Genomic DNA, 15,469 nt, shown 5'->3' on the forward strand with positions numbered 1-15,469 from the left:
TTTCCTGTTTCATCTTAGCTCACGTTATACATGCACCTGAGTGATTACTGATACACAACAGGACGCAATACACTGCCATATCTGTGCACTATTTCTGCTAAAGTGAACAAGAGAGAAACTCAGTATTGGCCAACTGATATTCTATTGGAGTGACCCTTTGCTTAAGTTCATGGAGACGAAAATCTAATCAAATAAAAACAATTTGCCATTGTCCTATCATTTTATCTCCTTCTTACTTAATGTTATTCATTAACTTGGAAATTCCAAAATCAGTATTGTTCTAGAGAAAACTAATATGGACAAAGACTAAACACAACCTCAAGTAGCCAAGTAGCAAAGTAGCCCTTATCAAAGTTAAGGGGCCTGCAAAATTCTCCAATGGCTTTTCTGCCTGTTACCTACCCATCAGCGACCTGTGTCAGAAATTTTACTGATGGGGACAATGAAGACTTGAGTCGTCTGTCTGTCTTTGTTTCAGTTAAGGTCAAATGGCCACTTAAGAAGGTCACTTCCCACCCAACTGCATTTTTAAGGTTGGGAGCAGAACATCACTGGCGCATGCCTGGCTGGTTAACCTGCTCGGACCTAGGGCAGAAAGGGAAAGCAGAGGAGAGGTAAACTCTATCATTAGCTCACTTTCCTGATAATGGATACCGTTCCCAGCTGAGATGCCAATATCTGTTCCCTCCCTTCACCCTCGGTACCACTGCCGCCACCCTTCCGCTGCCTTTTCAACACATAACCCCTACTCTCAATCTCGCAACACTCCACTACAGGCCAAAATCGGGCTGTCATGGCACAGGTGTCCCAGACTTAATTTTGCCCAGCTCTCCTTCCATTTTGAGTTTCAGTCCAACTGGCACCCATTGGCAGAGCTGAGACTTTATAGCTGCTAGCCAATCAGATTAACCTGCAGATCTTGGAGGTGGGTCTTCCTCCCACAGACTATTAAATGGCCATGGGGTCATTGATATCAGACAGAAATCTCATGTCATGGAGCTTCATTGAATATTGGCTTGTTAATGGGCTAATTACAGTCTAATTCAAATCAATTCTAATAGCTTCATATGCTAATCATTTACTGTGTACATCACAGGAAGTGATTCAACATTACATGATTTGGTCTCTCATATAGCCTTGCAGAAGTTTAAGCCAAAGAATGAAGATGTATTCCAATAAATCTTCCATTCCTTACACATTTGTCGACTCATTAGGAATTCTGTATTGGTCTAACAACACCGAGGCTGCTGTAAGATGACAGCATGTGAAAAATAGAGAAGGACAATTCTCTACCATTACTTTAAATTCCTAGGCCTCAACCAAGCAGTAGCATGTCCAAAAAGATACTGGAGATTACCAGGTATCATGCTGCATCAGGCCTTGCTACAAAAGGTGAACAGTGAGCAGCTCAATCCTTTGTAATATGCAATGGGTAACTGCGCAGACAATTTTTCATTACTCACTTTATCAATGAGGAGAAAAGTATGTACAATAAGTAATCAAAGCTATTGGAAAATACCTCAGTCTAAGAAAGAATACCATTGTTGAGATAGTTAAGTTCAACAAACTCACCGAACATCAAGGAGAAAGTATTGATCCATTCATAAATGACTGTCAAAATTTGCAGAGAATGAGAAGCTAAAGGTGAAGTGATCAGAGACAAAAATCATGATGGGAGTGTTGGATGATGCTTTGACTGACCACCAGCAGAGAGATAAAAAAAAATCCAACCTAGCAAAGACCATCAAACTGAGCAGGCAATCCAAGGTCAGAAAAGAGAATTGAACTGTGGTTTGAGATGATAAAAGAGAGCCCTATCTCAAAAGCAGCTGACTGAGCCCAGTATGTCAACAATAAGAAAATATTCTGTAATAAAATGCACAGGAGACAGGAACAGCATCCATTAACAGACTAGGATAACTATAACTGGTGTGGCGGAAAAAAAACACAGGAGTGAAAATATGCTGCCAAAGAGGTTGACTGCTACTTATGTGGAGCAACGGGCCATTTCCAGATGGTGTGCTGAAATAAGAAACCTGTACAGAATACACAGAAGGGGCAGCTTTCAAAAGATGGCAAGATCCAGGAAGTTAGATGATAATCAAAATAATGAGGTGCATTCCTTAGAGAAATACAGAAACCAAACAGAAGCTACCAGAGTGCTGATATTCCAGCAGGACAAAACAAATTGCATTTGAAACTCGACACTGGCATAGCAGTCTCGACTCTTACTTATGATGAACAATGGTTTGAGAGAGATCAAACTCAAGAACATCAGAGGACTGAAATTAAGCTGTCAATAACAAGGGAAAGAAAGTATTGTATGTGATTTAGAACCAGTGTGCTCACCTTTGAGAGGGAGGCCTGCACCAATTAGTAACTGTTTTGCACAGCAGAGGAACTGGAAAGCTAAGAATAGCAGCCCAAAAATCTCAAGCTGAATTCCCCAGTTGTTTGTGGGATTAAGCTGAAGACTATCAAAACACCTGCTGCGGGCAAACTAGACACCAACATCTCGACATGGAAGTCACAGAGTGATTTCAGCTTGTCACTTGCCCCTAAGACCTCCATGTTGGATACCGTCTTAGGGACACACTCCATGGGCACTGGCCACATGCAACCTGACACCACAGGCATTATATTTGACATGTGCAAACCTCTAAGGACCCTCATGGCACCTCTCGCTCCACTGATAGTATAATTCTGCACTTCAATGCTGCACCTTAGGGTACTATAACAACTGTCATTGCAATGCTACAGCAATTGTGCACTTGGCCACCCATCCAATGTGTGGACTTGATGGCTGCATCCTTGGCCTGTTCACTTGCTTCCTGAGTGCTCACTTACTTTGAGCCCACCTGGACGTTCACATTATCCCTGCCTTGCCTTTTTGCACCCTGCCTCTCAGCCTGAACCACCAGGCCCATGTTCCCTGCCGTTTAGTGCAGGGGTAAAGCCAGGAAGCTGTCATAATTGTTGACAGTCCTCAGACAGGTAAAAGGGGATAACATTCAGTCAGTGAGTCTTAGTACAATAAGTTACACCAGCCTTTAATACCAGTCCAGAGACTTGAGCAGGTCAATCGACTGTGCAGTTTGTTCAGGGTCAGCATCCTCTCTTCGTAAGGGATAAGGAACACAAAGTCAGGCAATCCACCACTTGTCTTGACTCTTTCTGCCCTACTGTGGGCTGTTTTCCAGCTGGGGTCAGAGTGAGAAAGGTATTAAAGGGTGATGTTACTTTTGGTGCCGGTGGGGAGCTGTCCTCAGTGAGACAGTAGGCAGGACAGAGCCTGCAGGGTAAGTGGTGTCAGGGATTGGGCTGGGTGTGAGTGAGTGAGGGAAAATATTGTGGACAGTAATGTGAGTGGTACAGCATGAACTTTGGTGGGATGTGGGTACAGAAGTGGTATCAGAGAGTAGATGGTGGCATTTACACTGGCAGAGAGGAACAGGTCATTGCTTTTCTTCCTATAGTGCTGTGTATTCTTCCAGGTGGCTGAGATTCCAATGACCTGGGTGATAAACTCAGACCAGGCTGGCATGGTCTGGTATCATGGCCTCCATTGCCAGTTCTGGAGCAAAAGGACATCAGTCCTCTGTACCATCCTGTCCAGCAGGATCTCCAAATCCCTGCCTGTAGTGCAGGGTACCAAATTTCCATTGTTTGCCAAGTCTGCGACAAAGGTCAAGAACTGTGCAGGACATACCTGGACTAAGATAGGTAAACAACAGCCTTTTGAAATGGCACCAATTCCAGGGAAACCAGACCATTCTGGAATATCCCAGCAGTGGCAACATGTACTGGGTATGATGAATGGCAGAAAGGAGCTAGAATTGGACAAGAGTGGCGCCAATTGGGTGGAATATCTAGTGAATGAGGTGATTTTGGAAAGGGCTCATAAAGAGAAACCCTGCACAAATCTCAACAAAACTGAGCCTGGGCCAAAATCAGAAAGTTTCAATCCAGCATTCCAGTTTACACCCAGAAAGACTCTGTGTTCCGTCCCTCCAAAAGGAAGGAAGGGAATTGATTCCTGGTCAAAACATGGGTTTTCTAAACTGTTACAAACATCAACATGCTGGTGCTGATTCCAGCACTTAAACCCTACAGATCTGTCAGAAGTTTTGTGGATCTTACATAGCTGAGAAAAGCTGTTGAATGCAAGCTGAATGTATCTGTGGGTTGGCTAAATTTGCAAAGGATTCAGTCTTCTTGAAATTAGATCCAAATAGTGGTTTTTAGTAATTACCCCCTTAGTCAAGCTTCTAAATTCCTCACACTCTTCATGATTCTTTTCCAAAGATTTTGCTTCAATAACTTTTGGCATCACATCTGCACCAGAAATTGTCCAGATAACAATGTCAAGCTCCTGGAAGGACTCGATGGAGTTGTACTTCACACGATGATATGTGGATCCATGGAACCACTCAGACAGAACATGACACTCAAATGCTGCAACACCTACCAGAAAAAGGACTTACTATCAAAAGCAAATGTGAGATCTCATAACCAACTGTCACATTCTTGGGCATACTGTAGATGAATCTCATGTCAGACTTAATTCACAGAAGATTCACAGAAGTATTCAAGGAATTTATAGTTCCTCAGAACAGGACTAAGCTCCAGAAATTCATGGGTATGGTAGGCCCAGTTGGAGTGTTAGAGATGATGACAGAGTAGGACTTCTGAGATGCAGCTTGTCCACTCCATCTGTTTCTCCTTTTCCTTCTCTCTTCATGTTTTCTCTATCCTTTTCTTTTGACCTCCCATCCTCAGGCAGCTTCAGCAATGTCCAGGGTGAAAGCCAGAAAGGACTCCCAGCCTCAGCGCAGGCTCCGGCTCAGGGTCCCGGCCTCAGCGTGGGCTCGGCCTCAACTCCCGGCCTCAGCATGGGCTCGGGCTCAGGCTCCCGGCCTCAGCGTGGGCTCGGGCTTGGGCTCCCAGCCTCAGCATGGGCTCGGGCTCGGGCTCCCAGCCTCAGCATGGGCTCGGGCTCGGCTCCCAGCCTCGGTCTCCCGGCCTTGGGCTCCCAGCCACAGCGCGGGCTCGGACTCCCGGCCTCGGGCTCCTGGCCTTGGGCTCCCTGCCTCGGCGCGGACTCAGGCTCCCAGCCTCAGACTCCCAGCCTCGGCACGGGCTCGGGCTCCCGATCTCGGGCTCCCGGCCTCAGTGCGAGCTCAGACTCCCGGCCTCAGGCTCCCGGCCTCGGACTTGCGGGCTCAGGCTTCCGGCCTCAAGGTGAAGCCTGACGCAATCTGGGTTGGAACAACTGTTATTCTGAAATCTTATTTCTCTATTTTACTAATTTATTAGTGGACTTTCTATTTCATTTTCTAATTTTCACTTAAGAATCTGTATCCAGGTACCTTGGTACCTAAGATAACAAGGTGCAGAGCTGGATGAACAGAAAAAAGAAAAAAGACCCTTTTTTCTGAAGAAGGGTCTAGGCCCGAAACGTCAGCCTTCCTGCTCCTCTGATGCTGCTTGGCCTGCTGTGTTCATCCAGCTCTACACCTTGTTATCTCAGATTCTCCAGCATCTGCAGTTCCTGCTACCTTGGTACCTAAGATTGCTCTGAAAGTGGCAACTTGTAAACTTTCTCTGTACTCATGTGAGTATATGTGACAATAAAGCTGATCCCAATTCTAATTCTAATCCCAATTCCAATTCTAATTCTAATTGAGCTGCAGTTTGTGAGTGATTACATAGATGTTACTTAGGACAGGACAATACATGGTGCTAGGACCAAATACGACAAAGATCTTTTGACAAAATCTATGACCCAGAGTTAGTCCCTATCATTGCTGTAGATGATTTTCCACAGGACTGGGAGCGACACTCTCAGAAACAAGTGGATGAAAAGTGCAGACCATTATATTGTACATTCTGTTCACTGACGGATACAAGTCTAAGATATGCACTGACAGAAAAAGAAGCACCAACTGCTGTATGGGCTTGAGACAAGTTCACAAATAATGTTCTCTGCCTCCACTCTAAGTTAAAGACAGATCACAAATTCTTAGCGACACTCTTAAATTCTAAGGAGATAGCAAAATTATATCTATGAGTGCAGCAATTCAGTCTCTGATGAGATTTCCTACAAAGACTTTCCTACAAAGAGATTTTCCTACAAAGGGAGAAGCGAGCGTAGAGGGAGCATAACAATTAATGTAAGGTAAAGCAGCAGGTTAGCAGGTGACGAGGAAGCTTCAACTCCATTGAAAATTAAGAAAAAAGTTAAAGGGAAGGAGAACTCAAGAGCTGTTACTAATAGAGGTAATAGGACCCAAAAAGAAGGTGCAAAAACTGGCATAAGGGCACCTTATCTGAATGCTCGGAGCATTCGAAACAAGGTGGATGAGTTGACGGTGCAAATCATGGCAAATGGGTATGATTTAGCGGCCATTACAGAGACATGGTTGCAGGATGGTCATGACTGGGAGTTAAATATCCAGGGGTATCAAACTGTTCGGAAGGACAGACAGGAAGGTAAGGGAGGTGGTGTTGCTCTGATTTTTAAGGATGATATCAGGGCAGTAGTGAGAGATGATATAGGTTCTACTGAACAAAACGTTGAATCCATTTGGGTGAAAATTAGGAATAGCAGGGAGAAGAAGTCACTATAGGTGTGGTCTCTCGGCCACCAAATAATGACATCGTGGTGGGGCGGGCAATAAACATAGAAATAGCTAATGCATGTAAAAATGGTACAGCAATTATCATCGGGGATTTTAATCTACATATCGATTGGTCAAACCAGGTCGGTCATGGCAGCCTTGAGTAGGGGTTCATAGAATGCATCTGCCATAATTTCCTTGAACAATATGTAATGGAACCTATGAGGGAGCAAGCTATCCTAAATCTAGTCCTGTGTAATGAGACAGGAATAATTAATGATCTCACAGTTAGGGATCCTCTCGGAAGGAGCGATCACAGTATGGTCGAATTTAAAATACAGATGGAGCGTGAGAAGGTTAAATCCAGTACCTATGTCCTGTGCTTAAACAAAGGAGACTATGAAGGAATGAGGGAGGAGTGAGCTAAGGTAGAATGGGAGTAAAAACTTTATGGTGGGTCAATTGAGGAACAGTGGAGGACTTTCAAAACGATTTTTCACAGTGCTCAGCAGAAGTATATTCCAGTGATAAGGAAGAACTGTAGGAAAAGAGAGAGCCAGCCATGGATGCTAAGGAAATAAAGGAAAGTATCAGATTGAAAAAAAACACATACAAAAAAGCAAAGAGTAGTGGGAAACGAGTAGACTGGGAAATCATTAAAGGCCAACAGAAAACCACAAAAAAAGTTATAAAGAAAAGTAAGATAGATTATGAGAGTAAACTAGATCAGAATATAAAAACAGGCAGCAAAAGTTTCTATAAATATGTAAATCGTAAAAGAGTGGCGAAGGTAAACATTGGTCCTTTACAGGATGAGAAGGCCAATTTAATAACTGGGAATGAGGAAATAGCCAAGGCATTAAACAGTTATTTCGTGTCGGTCTTCACAGTAGAAGACACAAATAACATGCCGAAAACTAATGGCAAGAAGGTTATAGCAGGCGAGGACCTAGAAACTACCATTATCACTAAGGAGGCAGTGCTGGGCAAGCTAATGGGGCTAAAGGTAGACAAGTCTCCTGGCCCTGATGAAATGCATCCCAGGGTACTAAAAGAGGTGATGGGGGAAATAGCAAATGCCCTAGTAATTATTTACCAAAATTCACTGGACTCTGGTGTGGTTCCCGCAGATTGGAAAACAGCCAATGTGACGCGACTGTTTAAAAAAGGAAGTAGACAAAAAGCAGGTAACCATAGGCCAGTTAGCTTAACTTCATTAAGGAAGAAATAGCAAGACATCTGGATATAAATTGCCCCATTGGAAACACCCAGCATGGGTTCATGAAGGGTAGGTCATGTTTAAGAAATTTGGTGGAATTATTTGAGGACATTACTTGCATGGTGGACAATGGGGAACCTGTGGATGTGGTGTACCTGGATTTCCAGAAGGCATTTGACAAGGTGCCACACCAAAGGCTGCTACATAAGATAAAGTTCCACAGTATTACAGGTAATGTATTGGCATGGATAGAGGATTGGTTGACTAGTAGAAAACAAAGAGTAGGGGTAAATGGGTGTTTTTCTGGTTGGCGGTCAGTGGCTAGTGGTGTGCCTCAGGGATCAGTGTTGGGACCGCAATTGTTTACAATTTACAGAGAAGATTTGGAGTTGTGGACTAAGTGTGGTATGTCAAAATTTGCAAATGACACTAAGGTGAGTGGTAGAGGAAAGTGTGCAGAAGACACTGAAAGTCTACAGAGGGATATAGATAGTCTAAGTGAGTGGGCAAAGGTCTGGCAGATGGAGTACAATGTTGATAAGTGTGAGGTCATCCATTTTGGTAGGAATAACAGCAAAATGGACTATGTTTTAAATGGTAAAAAATTGCAGCACGCTGCTGTGCAGAGGGACTTGGGTGTCCTTGTGCACGAATCACTAAAAGTAGGATTGCAGTTGCAGCAGGTAATTAAAAAGGCAAATGGAATTTTGCCTGTCATTGCTAAAGGGATGGAGTTTAAAAACAGGGAGGCTATGCTGCAGCTGTACAGGGTCCTGGTGAGGCCACACCTGGAGTACTGTGTGCAATTTTGGTCTCCTTACTTGAGAAGAGATATACTAGCACTGGAGGGGGTGCAGAGGAGATTCACTCGGTTGATTCCAGAGTTAAGAGGGTTGGATTAAGAGGAGAGACTGAGTAGACTGGGATTATACTCATTGGAATTCAGAAGAATGAGAGGAGATCTTATAGAAACATATAAGGTTTTGAAAGGAATAGATAAGGTGGAGGAAGGGAGGTTGTTTCCGCTAGCAGGTGTAACTAGGACTAGAGGGTATCGCCTCAAAATAAAGGGAAGCAGATGCAGGACTGAGGTCAGGAGGAACTTCGTCACCCAAAGGGTTGTGAATCTGTGGAATTCCCTGCCCAGTGAAGCGGTCGAAGCTACCTCGCTGAATGTTTTTAAGGCAAGGCTAGATAAATTTTTGAACAGTAAAGGAATTAAGGGTTATGGTGAGTGGGCGGGTAAGTGGAGCTGAGTCTCAAAAAGATCAGCCATGATCTTATTAAATGGCAGGGCAGGCTTGAGGGGCCGGATGGCCTACTCCTGCTCCTAGCTCTTACGTTCTTATGTTCTTATGTAAGACAGAGTACGTCCTGGAAAAGAAGCTGAATACTGTACACCCAATGCTTAATACCACATCCCACAGGCAAACCCTGAATGAGGTACCGCAGTCCTTGTTGTAGATCTGGACCTTTTGCATCAATAACAGCCCTAATTCTACCAGCAAACGCTTGGAGACTGATGAAGATAGAAACCTTAAGATGAATATGTTCAGCTCAGAGAGTACTATGGTGAAATCATAGGCCAGCGCAGCCCATTGTTATACAGTGCTATGAGTATCTCTGATGACGTATTCATTCATGATGGACAAGTGGTAATTCTGAGAATTCTGATATGTAATACAGATGATACATCCCTTTGTTGTGTTCATTATCAGGTCATTAAAGTGCTATTATTGTATCATTTAATACATTTCGATGGGCTTTGCTTGAAAGAATATTATTTTCAGTTTTACAGCCACTGAAACATTATATTTTCAGTTCAATCACTAATGATAATTTCACAGTCGAAAATTGACCACATTCTGCGTTTTATTCAAGATGAACAATTATGTATCAGCAACTAGCTGTGAATAAAACCAAAGTTAAATAACATGATATTCCACTGTTATTCATTCATAACTAATGTCCAACAAGTGCATTCCACAGTACCGCAAAGGCACATGATGTAAAAGAGATTTGATTACTTAATTAAACTGATGCTTAATAGAAAAAAACGTAAATACCTTGTACCCTATAACTGTTCCTAAATCTATTTAATATGTTAAAAAATTCAAATGAAACGATTGTGCTTTTCTCGGCTTTGCTAGATAAATTAAACAAATCAATCTCTAAAACTGCTTGTGACAGAGCAGCAGATGAAATCTCCACATAATTGTGTTGAATTGCCTTCACTGTCACCAGTGAAATTAAATTTGAAGGTTAACATCTATTAAGGCATAATATTGCAATGTGCTTGACTGGTTTACAAAGTACACTTAATTTGAACTGGGATGGAAAGATACAGTTCAGTGGTTCGAAACATATTTTCTGCTGAAACTATATAATCTCATGCAACAACATTTTCTGCAAATAGTTAATTGTCCAAATCTTCCAATATGGGACAGGCCTCTGACTCAACTTCTGATATTGATGTGTCTCAGAAACCGGAGGAAGTGCTGTCATCTATGGTACCTTCACAGGACATTTAAACATCTGACTGCCAGTTTTATCCTGATCACACTGCTCTATGATTCCAATGACAGTGGGATCAGACAAACAGAGCTACACAGACTTGTGCTATTTGTCTGTATCTAGTGAGTCTTACATAGCAGATGTAAAGCCTGCTCAGGAGAGTAATGTTAAGTCAATCAGATGGAAGGTAAAAGCATCCCAGAGCAATGATCATTGCAGCAATTTTCACTCTTGACCCATCGGCTAGCTGTCACCTGTAAGTGCCCTTCTGCCAGCCCCATACCTAGGAGAGTGCCCACCCCACCCCCTCCCACACCTAGGAGAGTGCTCACCAGCCCCTGCGAAACATGGAGAGGACCCACTCCCTACCGAGAGGGCCACAAGCACACACCCCTCTCACCTTGAACTACAGACAGTGCCTACCACCCACCACAATGTGGACACGTTCACTCCCTACAAACACAGCCAGTGCTCACTCAACTGCAGCACTCTTGTGACAGTGTTCACCCTGTCCTATACCTGTTCTCATGAATTTCTGGCTTGAGTCAGCAACAGGAGTTTTGAGCATTTTCATAGGGTGACAGAGTAAGAGGATGGTGAACACGGTCAGGAGGGGAGGTGGAACCTTTCTGACGAAGAGTCATACTGGACTCAATACATTAACTGTGTTTGCTTCTCCAGAAAGGTTGTCAGAGCTGTTGGAGCTTCTGCAGCATTCTGTGCATTTATCACTGAACAATTAGCACTCATTGTGAGTGTTTGCCATTTCAGAGTTGTGTTAGCTGTGTTGAGGGATTTTTTTTTCTTTATTCATTCACGGGATGAGGCATCACTGGCTAGACAGCATTTATTGTCCAGAGGGCAGTTAAGAGTCAACCACATTGATGTGGGTCTGGAGTCACATGTAGGTGAGACCAGGTAAGGATGGCAGTTTTCTTCCCTAAAGGACTTTGGTGAACCAGCTAGGTTTTTCCAACAATCAACAATGGGTTCATGGTCATCATTAGACTGTTAATTCCAGATATTTATTGAATTCAAATTCCACCATCTGCCATGGCCAGATTCGAACCTGGGTCCCAGAACGTTACCTGGGTCCCTGGATTAACAGTCCAACGATAACACCACTAGGCCATTGCCTCCTCTCCTAATAATCAATTAGAAGGATGCTCAAAATCATCAGCCATTCACTGAAGAAAATTTGGAAGTTCTGCTGCAGGAAGGTGAAGAGAGGTGCAAATCTACCATCTGTAAGTTTTGTAGATAATGATTGCAATCTCTTAGTGTGCAGCTTTCAAAATAAATTAAGAAACAATTGGTAAGTTGCTGGAAGAGGACCAAGGTTGGTATCCTTAACTCATCATTGTTACTATTGAACGTACACTGACACTAGTGACAGCCATGGCTAAAATTATAAAATTATGTGGATTCATGCATATCATGGAATGTGGCTTTCCTCTGTTTTGTGCATTATTTATTACCCAAAAATCTTTTTGGATTCAATAGGAACTGGGGGCAAAGCTCATTGGAAAAGCTTGAAATTCCATGCAAGAATAATTTCTGAAGCAGCATGGCCTGACATTTCCCCTTGGAAGTACATTTTGTGAGTCTGACTGGCCAGTAGCTCTTGGCAACCAAGAGGGACATCCCCCTCTGGGGGGTCCCAATCCCATGAAAGGCTCACCAGTGACTTCTCAATGACCTGACTGGCTTGTAGTGCAGCTGGCCTTTCCCAGGACAAAGCAGCATGGGTCTCTCGTTGGCTCTCTAGCTAGAAGCTGAGATCCCTGTCACCTCCATAAATGCCCCCCGCGAGATATTATCGACCCACAAAAAGGCCAGAGGAAAATGAAGCAGAATCCGGAACGCGGAGGAAAATCCTGTGAAAAACATGGAAGTGGGGACAATCTTGCACCAATTCATGGCTCCACATCCAGACATTAATTTGGCCCCTGCTGTTTCCAAAGTAATATCACCTTTTCTGCCAAGCAGTTCACAACATTAAATTTTAACCACTGCTCCTATTTTCTGTCAGGAAATTTTGTAGCCATGAATCCTTTGGATTTAACTTTTGTTTCCATATTTACCCCTTTATCAAATCAAAACTCCCAGCCTCCATGCTCTCAGAGACTTTTTCTTTTTATTCCTTTCCAGCATATGTTTCCCTTCTTAAGAGCTGATACATCTCAAACACTGTCAAATTCTGTTAAAAGTTTACGGAGTTCAAATGTTAACTCAATGTCATTCATCACAGATGCTGCCTGACTTGCCAAGTGTCTACAGTATTTTGTTTTCATTTTTACATTTTCAGCAGTCATAACATGCCTATTTTCTCTTTAATTATAAATTAAAAGTCATTGAGATGTATGACATGGCAACAGACCCTTCAGGCTATAACTCATCCATGCCAACCAGATATCCTAAATTAATCTAGTCCCATTTGCCAACATTCTTGAAGATTTTGCTGTCCTGTAGAGAAGTCACTGACACCAAAGGCAAAGAGGACTCTTAAGTTAACTTTTGAACTTGCCCATACCATCCTCCTGAACTACCTCTCCATTGTTTTCCAGCTCAGTGGGATTATTCTCAAATAGATCCACTCTTATTTATCAGAATCATAAAAAAAGGACATTTAGAATGGTTTTTCTTCCTGCTCCAGCTTTGCAATCTCTCATGTCCCTCCAAGATCTATCTTTGGCCTCTTCCCATTTTGCATTTACAGATTGTGTTTCGGGTGAGGTTGATGAAGGACAATGTTAGCTTTCACATAGTAATGACACGCAGCTTTTCCTCAGCACCTTCTCTCTCAATAACTTTGTTACTAAATTATCAGACCGTTTATCTGTCATCTTGTACTGGGTGTGCAGAGTTTGCTGCAATTAAATATTGGACAGAAACTAGGGTTTTCAGTCACCATTCTGAACATGCTCACTACTTACTGACTCCATCCATCTCCTTGACAACAGTTTGAGATTAAACTTCCATCCTAGGTTGAGATTCCAACCTCATAGTTGTGTCATCACAACGATAACCTGTTTCCACCTACGCAGTACTATTAAACTTCACCCCTGTTTCAGCTCAGCTGCTACCAAAACCCTCAATCTTGTCTTTGTTACCTCTAAGTTTGAATATTCTAATGCATTTATGCTCTCCTACTTTCAACCATTGGGAAACTTGAGGTCACTCAAAACTCTTGCTAGTGCCTTAACTCACAGCAGGTCCCATTCACCGATCACCCCTATGCTCACTGACCAACACTGGCTCCCTGTCAAACAACATGTTGATTTTAAAATTCTCATCCTTGTTTTAAAACATATCCATGGCCTGCCCTTCCTTATCTCAGTAACTGGGTACAGATTCACAATCCTCTGAGATAATTACCTTCCTCCAATCGTGACATTTTGTGAATCCCTAATTTTAATGCTCCTCCACATTGACCCCAACAATTCACGCCCCATACCTTTCTCTGCCTTTCTACTTCAATTTACACTTTTGACGCACTGCTTAAAATCTACCTCTTTGACCAAGCTTTTAGTCTCTGCCCTCATGTCAACCTTTTATCGCTTAGTGTTATACTTTGTTTTTAATACTCCTGTAAAGCGCATTGAGATGGTCTATGATGTTAAAGCTGCTATATAAATCCAAACTTTTGTTGTTTAAATTAGCAGACCCTCACAGAGCCTTGTGCATTTTGGAAATGTAAATTGCGTAAGGAATTCATGTGAATTCTTGTTGCACATAGCACTTGTGCAAAGTTGCCTATAGGGAACACTGATTTACAGGTTTTACATTAGCATACATTTCATTGACTGGAATTTTGTATCCAAGGAACTTCTTTATTAAACAAAATTTTGCTTTATTGTGTTCTTTTCCTCCAACAATTTGGCTTGTTTGTTCTACTCAATGACAGAAAATTAGGTTGCTTGTAATTAATAATCCATTCATCTTTTGAAGATCTTATCTATTTGAAAGGCACTGATGGTGACATCATATTATTGGAACATGAAAGCCATAATGGCTGATATTTCAATATACTGTCCAGGCACTCAATCTGTAAACACATCAGTGCTGGCATAATCAAAAATGCCACTATCCAGTAGAATGGAAAATATTCTCTGGTAGCTTTGTCTTAATCATTTACTTTAATCATTCCAGTCTTTGTAACTTTAATCGAATGCAAATAACATATAATTAATAAAATACTTTGAATTCCAAATTTAAGTCATTAGCAATTCATGCTCCAGCACCTAGCAACATAGAGTGACGATATGCTTTAATTGCCAGCTCTAGAAATGGAACAGAATTCAAACTGTGTTCCAGAAATAATTAATAGATCGTATACAAAGGGTTAATTGACACTAGTTTTAGCAATTGTTTTGTTGCTAAATATGGAGTATGTCAAGGATATTGGAAAGTAATATGACCATCAAATGTAACTTTTGAAATGAAAATGGCTTTATTTTTTGATCACTGTTACTAATCAAGAATGCAATGTAAAACAGTAATCACATGTTGTAGTAAATTATAATGGTTAGCTGAAAGAGAAAAAGTTTAAGTTAATCATTAAATGGCATTAAAGTTTAAAATTCTCACTTAAGATGTGCGTTAAATGCACGATTTATATCGAACAAATTAAATACTCACCCTCCTCTGATGTAATCAAGGAATGTGCACTCAGTTTCAACTGCAAAGGAAAGCAATGTTACCTAGAAAAAAGAGAAGCAACAATTTTGTCTCACTAGGAGGTATTATCATGCAAATTAAAAACAAACACTAAGCCATCTACAACACCCTCTTGGTAAATGCAAGAAACGCAATGAAACAGAAGCAACACTTCAAACAGGTAAATTAAAAATGTTAGAATTAATATGGAAATGCACGTCATATTATGAAGCATTTGTCTTTCTATCCCAGCTACAGTAGTCGCATCATTCTCTTATTTTCAACCAGTCAGTACATTTGACTGGGATAGTAGGAAATGCAGATGCTGGAGAATCTGAGATAACAAGGTGTAGAGCTGGATGAACACAGCAGGCCAAGCAGCATCAGAGGAGCAGGAAGGCTGACGTTTCGGGCCTAGACCCTTCTTCAGAAATTCCCATTTCTGAAGAAGGGTCTA

The 15,469-nt window shown here is 42.1% G+C and overlaps 1 protein-coding gene across 2 annotated transcripts in view; it reads right to left on the reverse strand.

The window, feature by feature from the left end:
- LOC109938948 (copine-8) overlaps positions 1-15,469 on the reverse strand; it is a 307,311-nt gene that overhangs the window by 60,162 nt on the left and 231,680 nt on the right. For both annotated transcript variants that reach the window (XM_048610427.1, XM_048610428.1), the window contains exon 13: positions 14,995-15,056. In XM_048610427.1, coding sequence (XP_048466384.1) covers positions 14,995-15,056 — 62 coding nt within the window. The remainder of the gene's footprint in view (positions 1-14,994; positions 15,057-15,469) is intronic.

Source organism: Rhincodon typus, chromosome 22 (assembly GCF_021869965.1).
Source record: "Rhincodon typus isolate 14 chromosome 22, sRhiTyp1.1, whole genome shotgun sequence".
NCBI lineage: Eukaryota > Metazoa > Chordata > Chondrichthyes > Orectolobiformes > Rhincodontidae > Rhincodon > Rhincodon typus.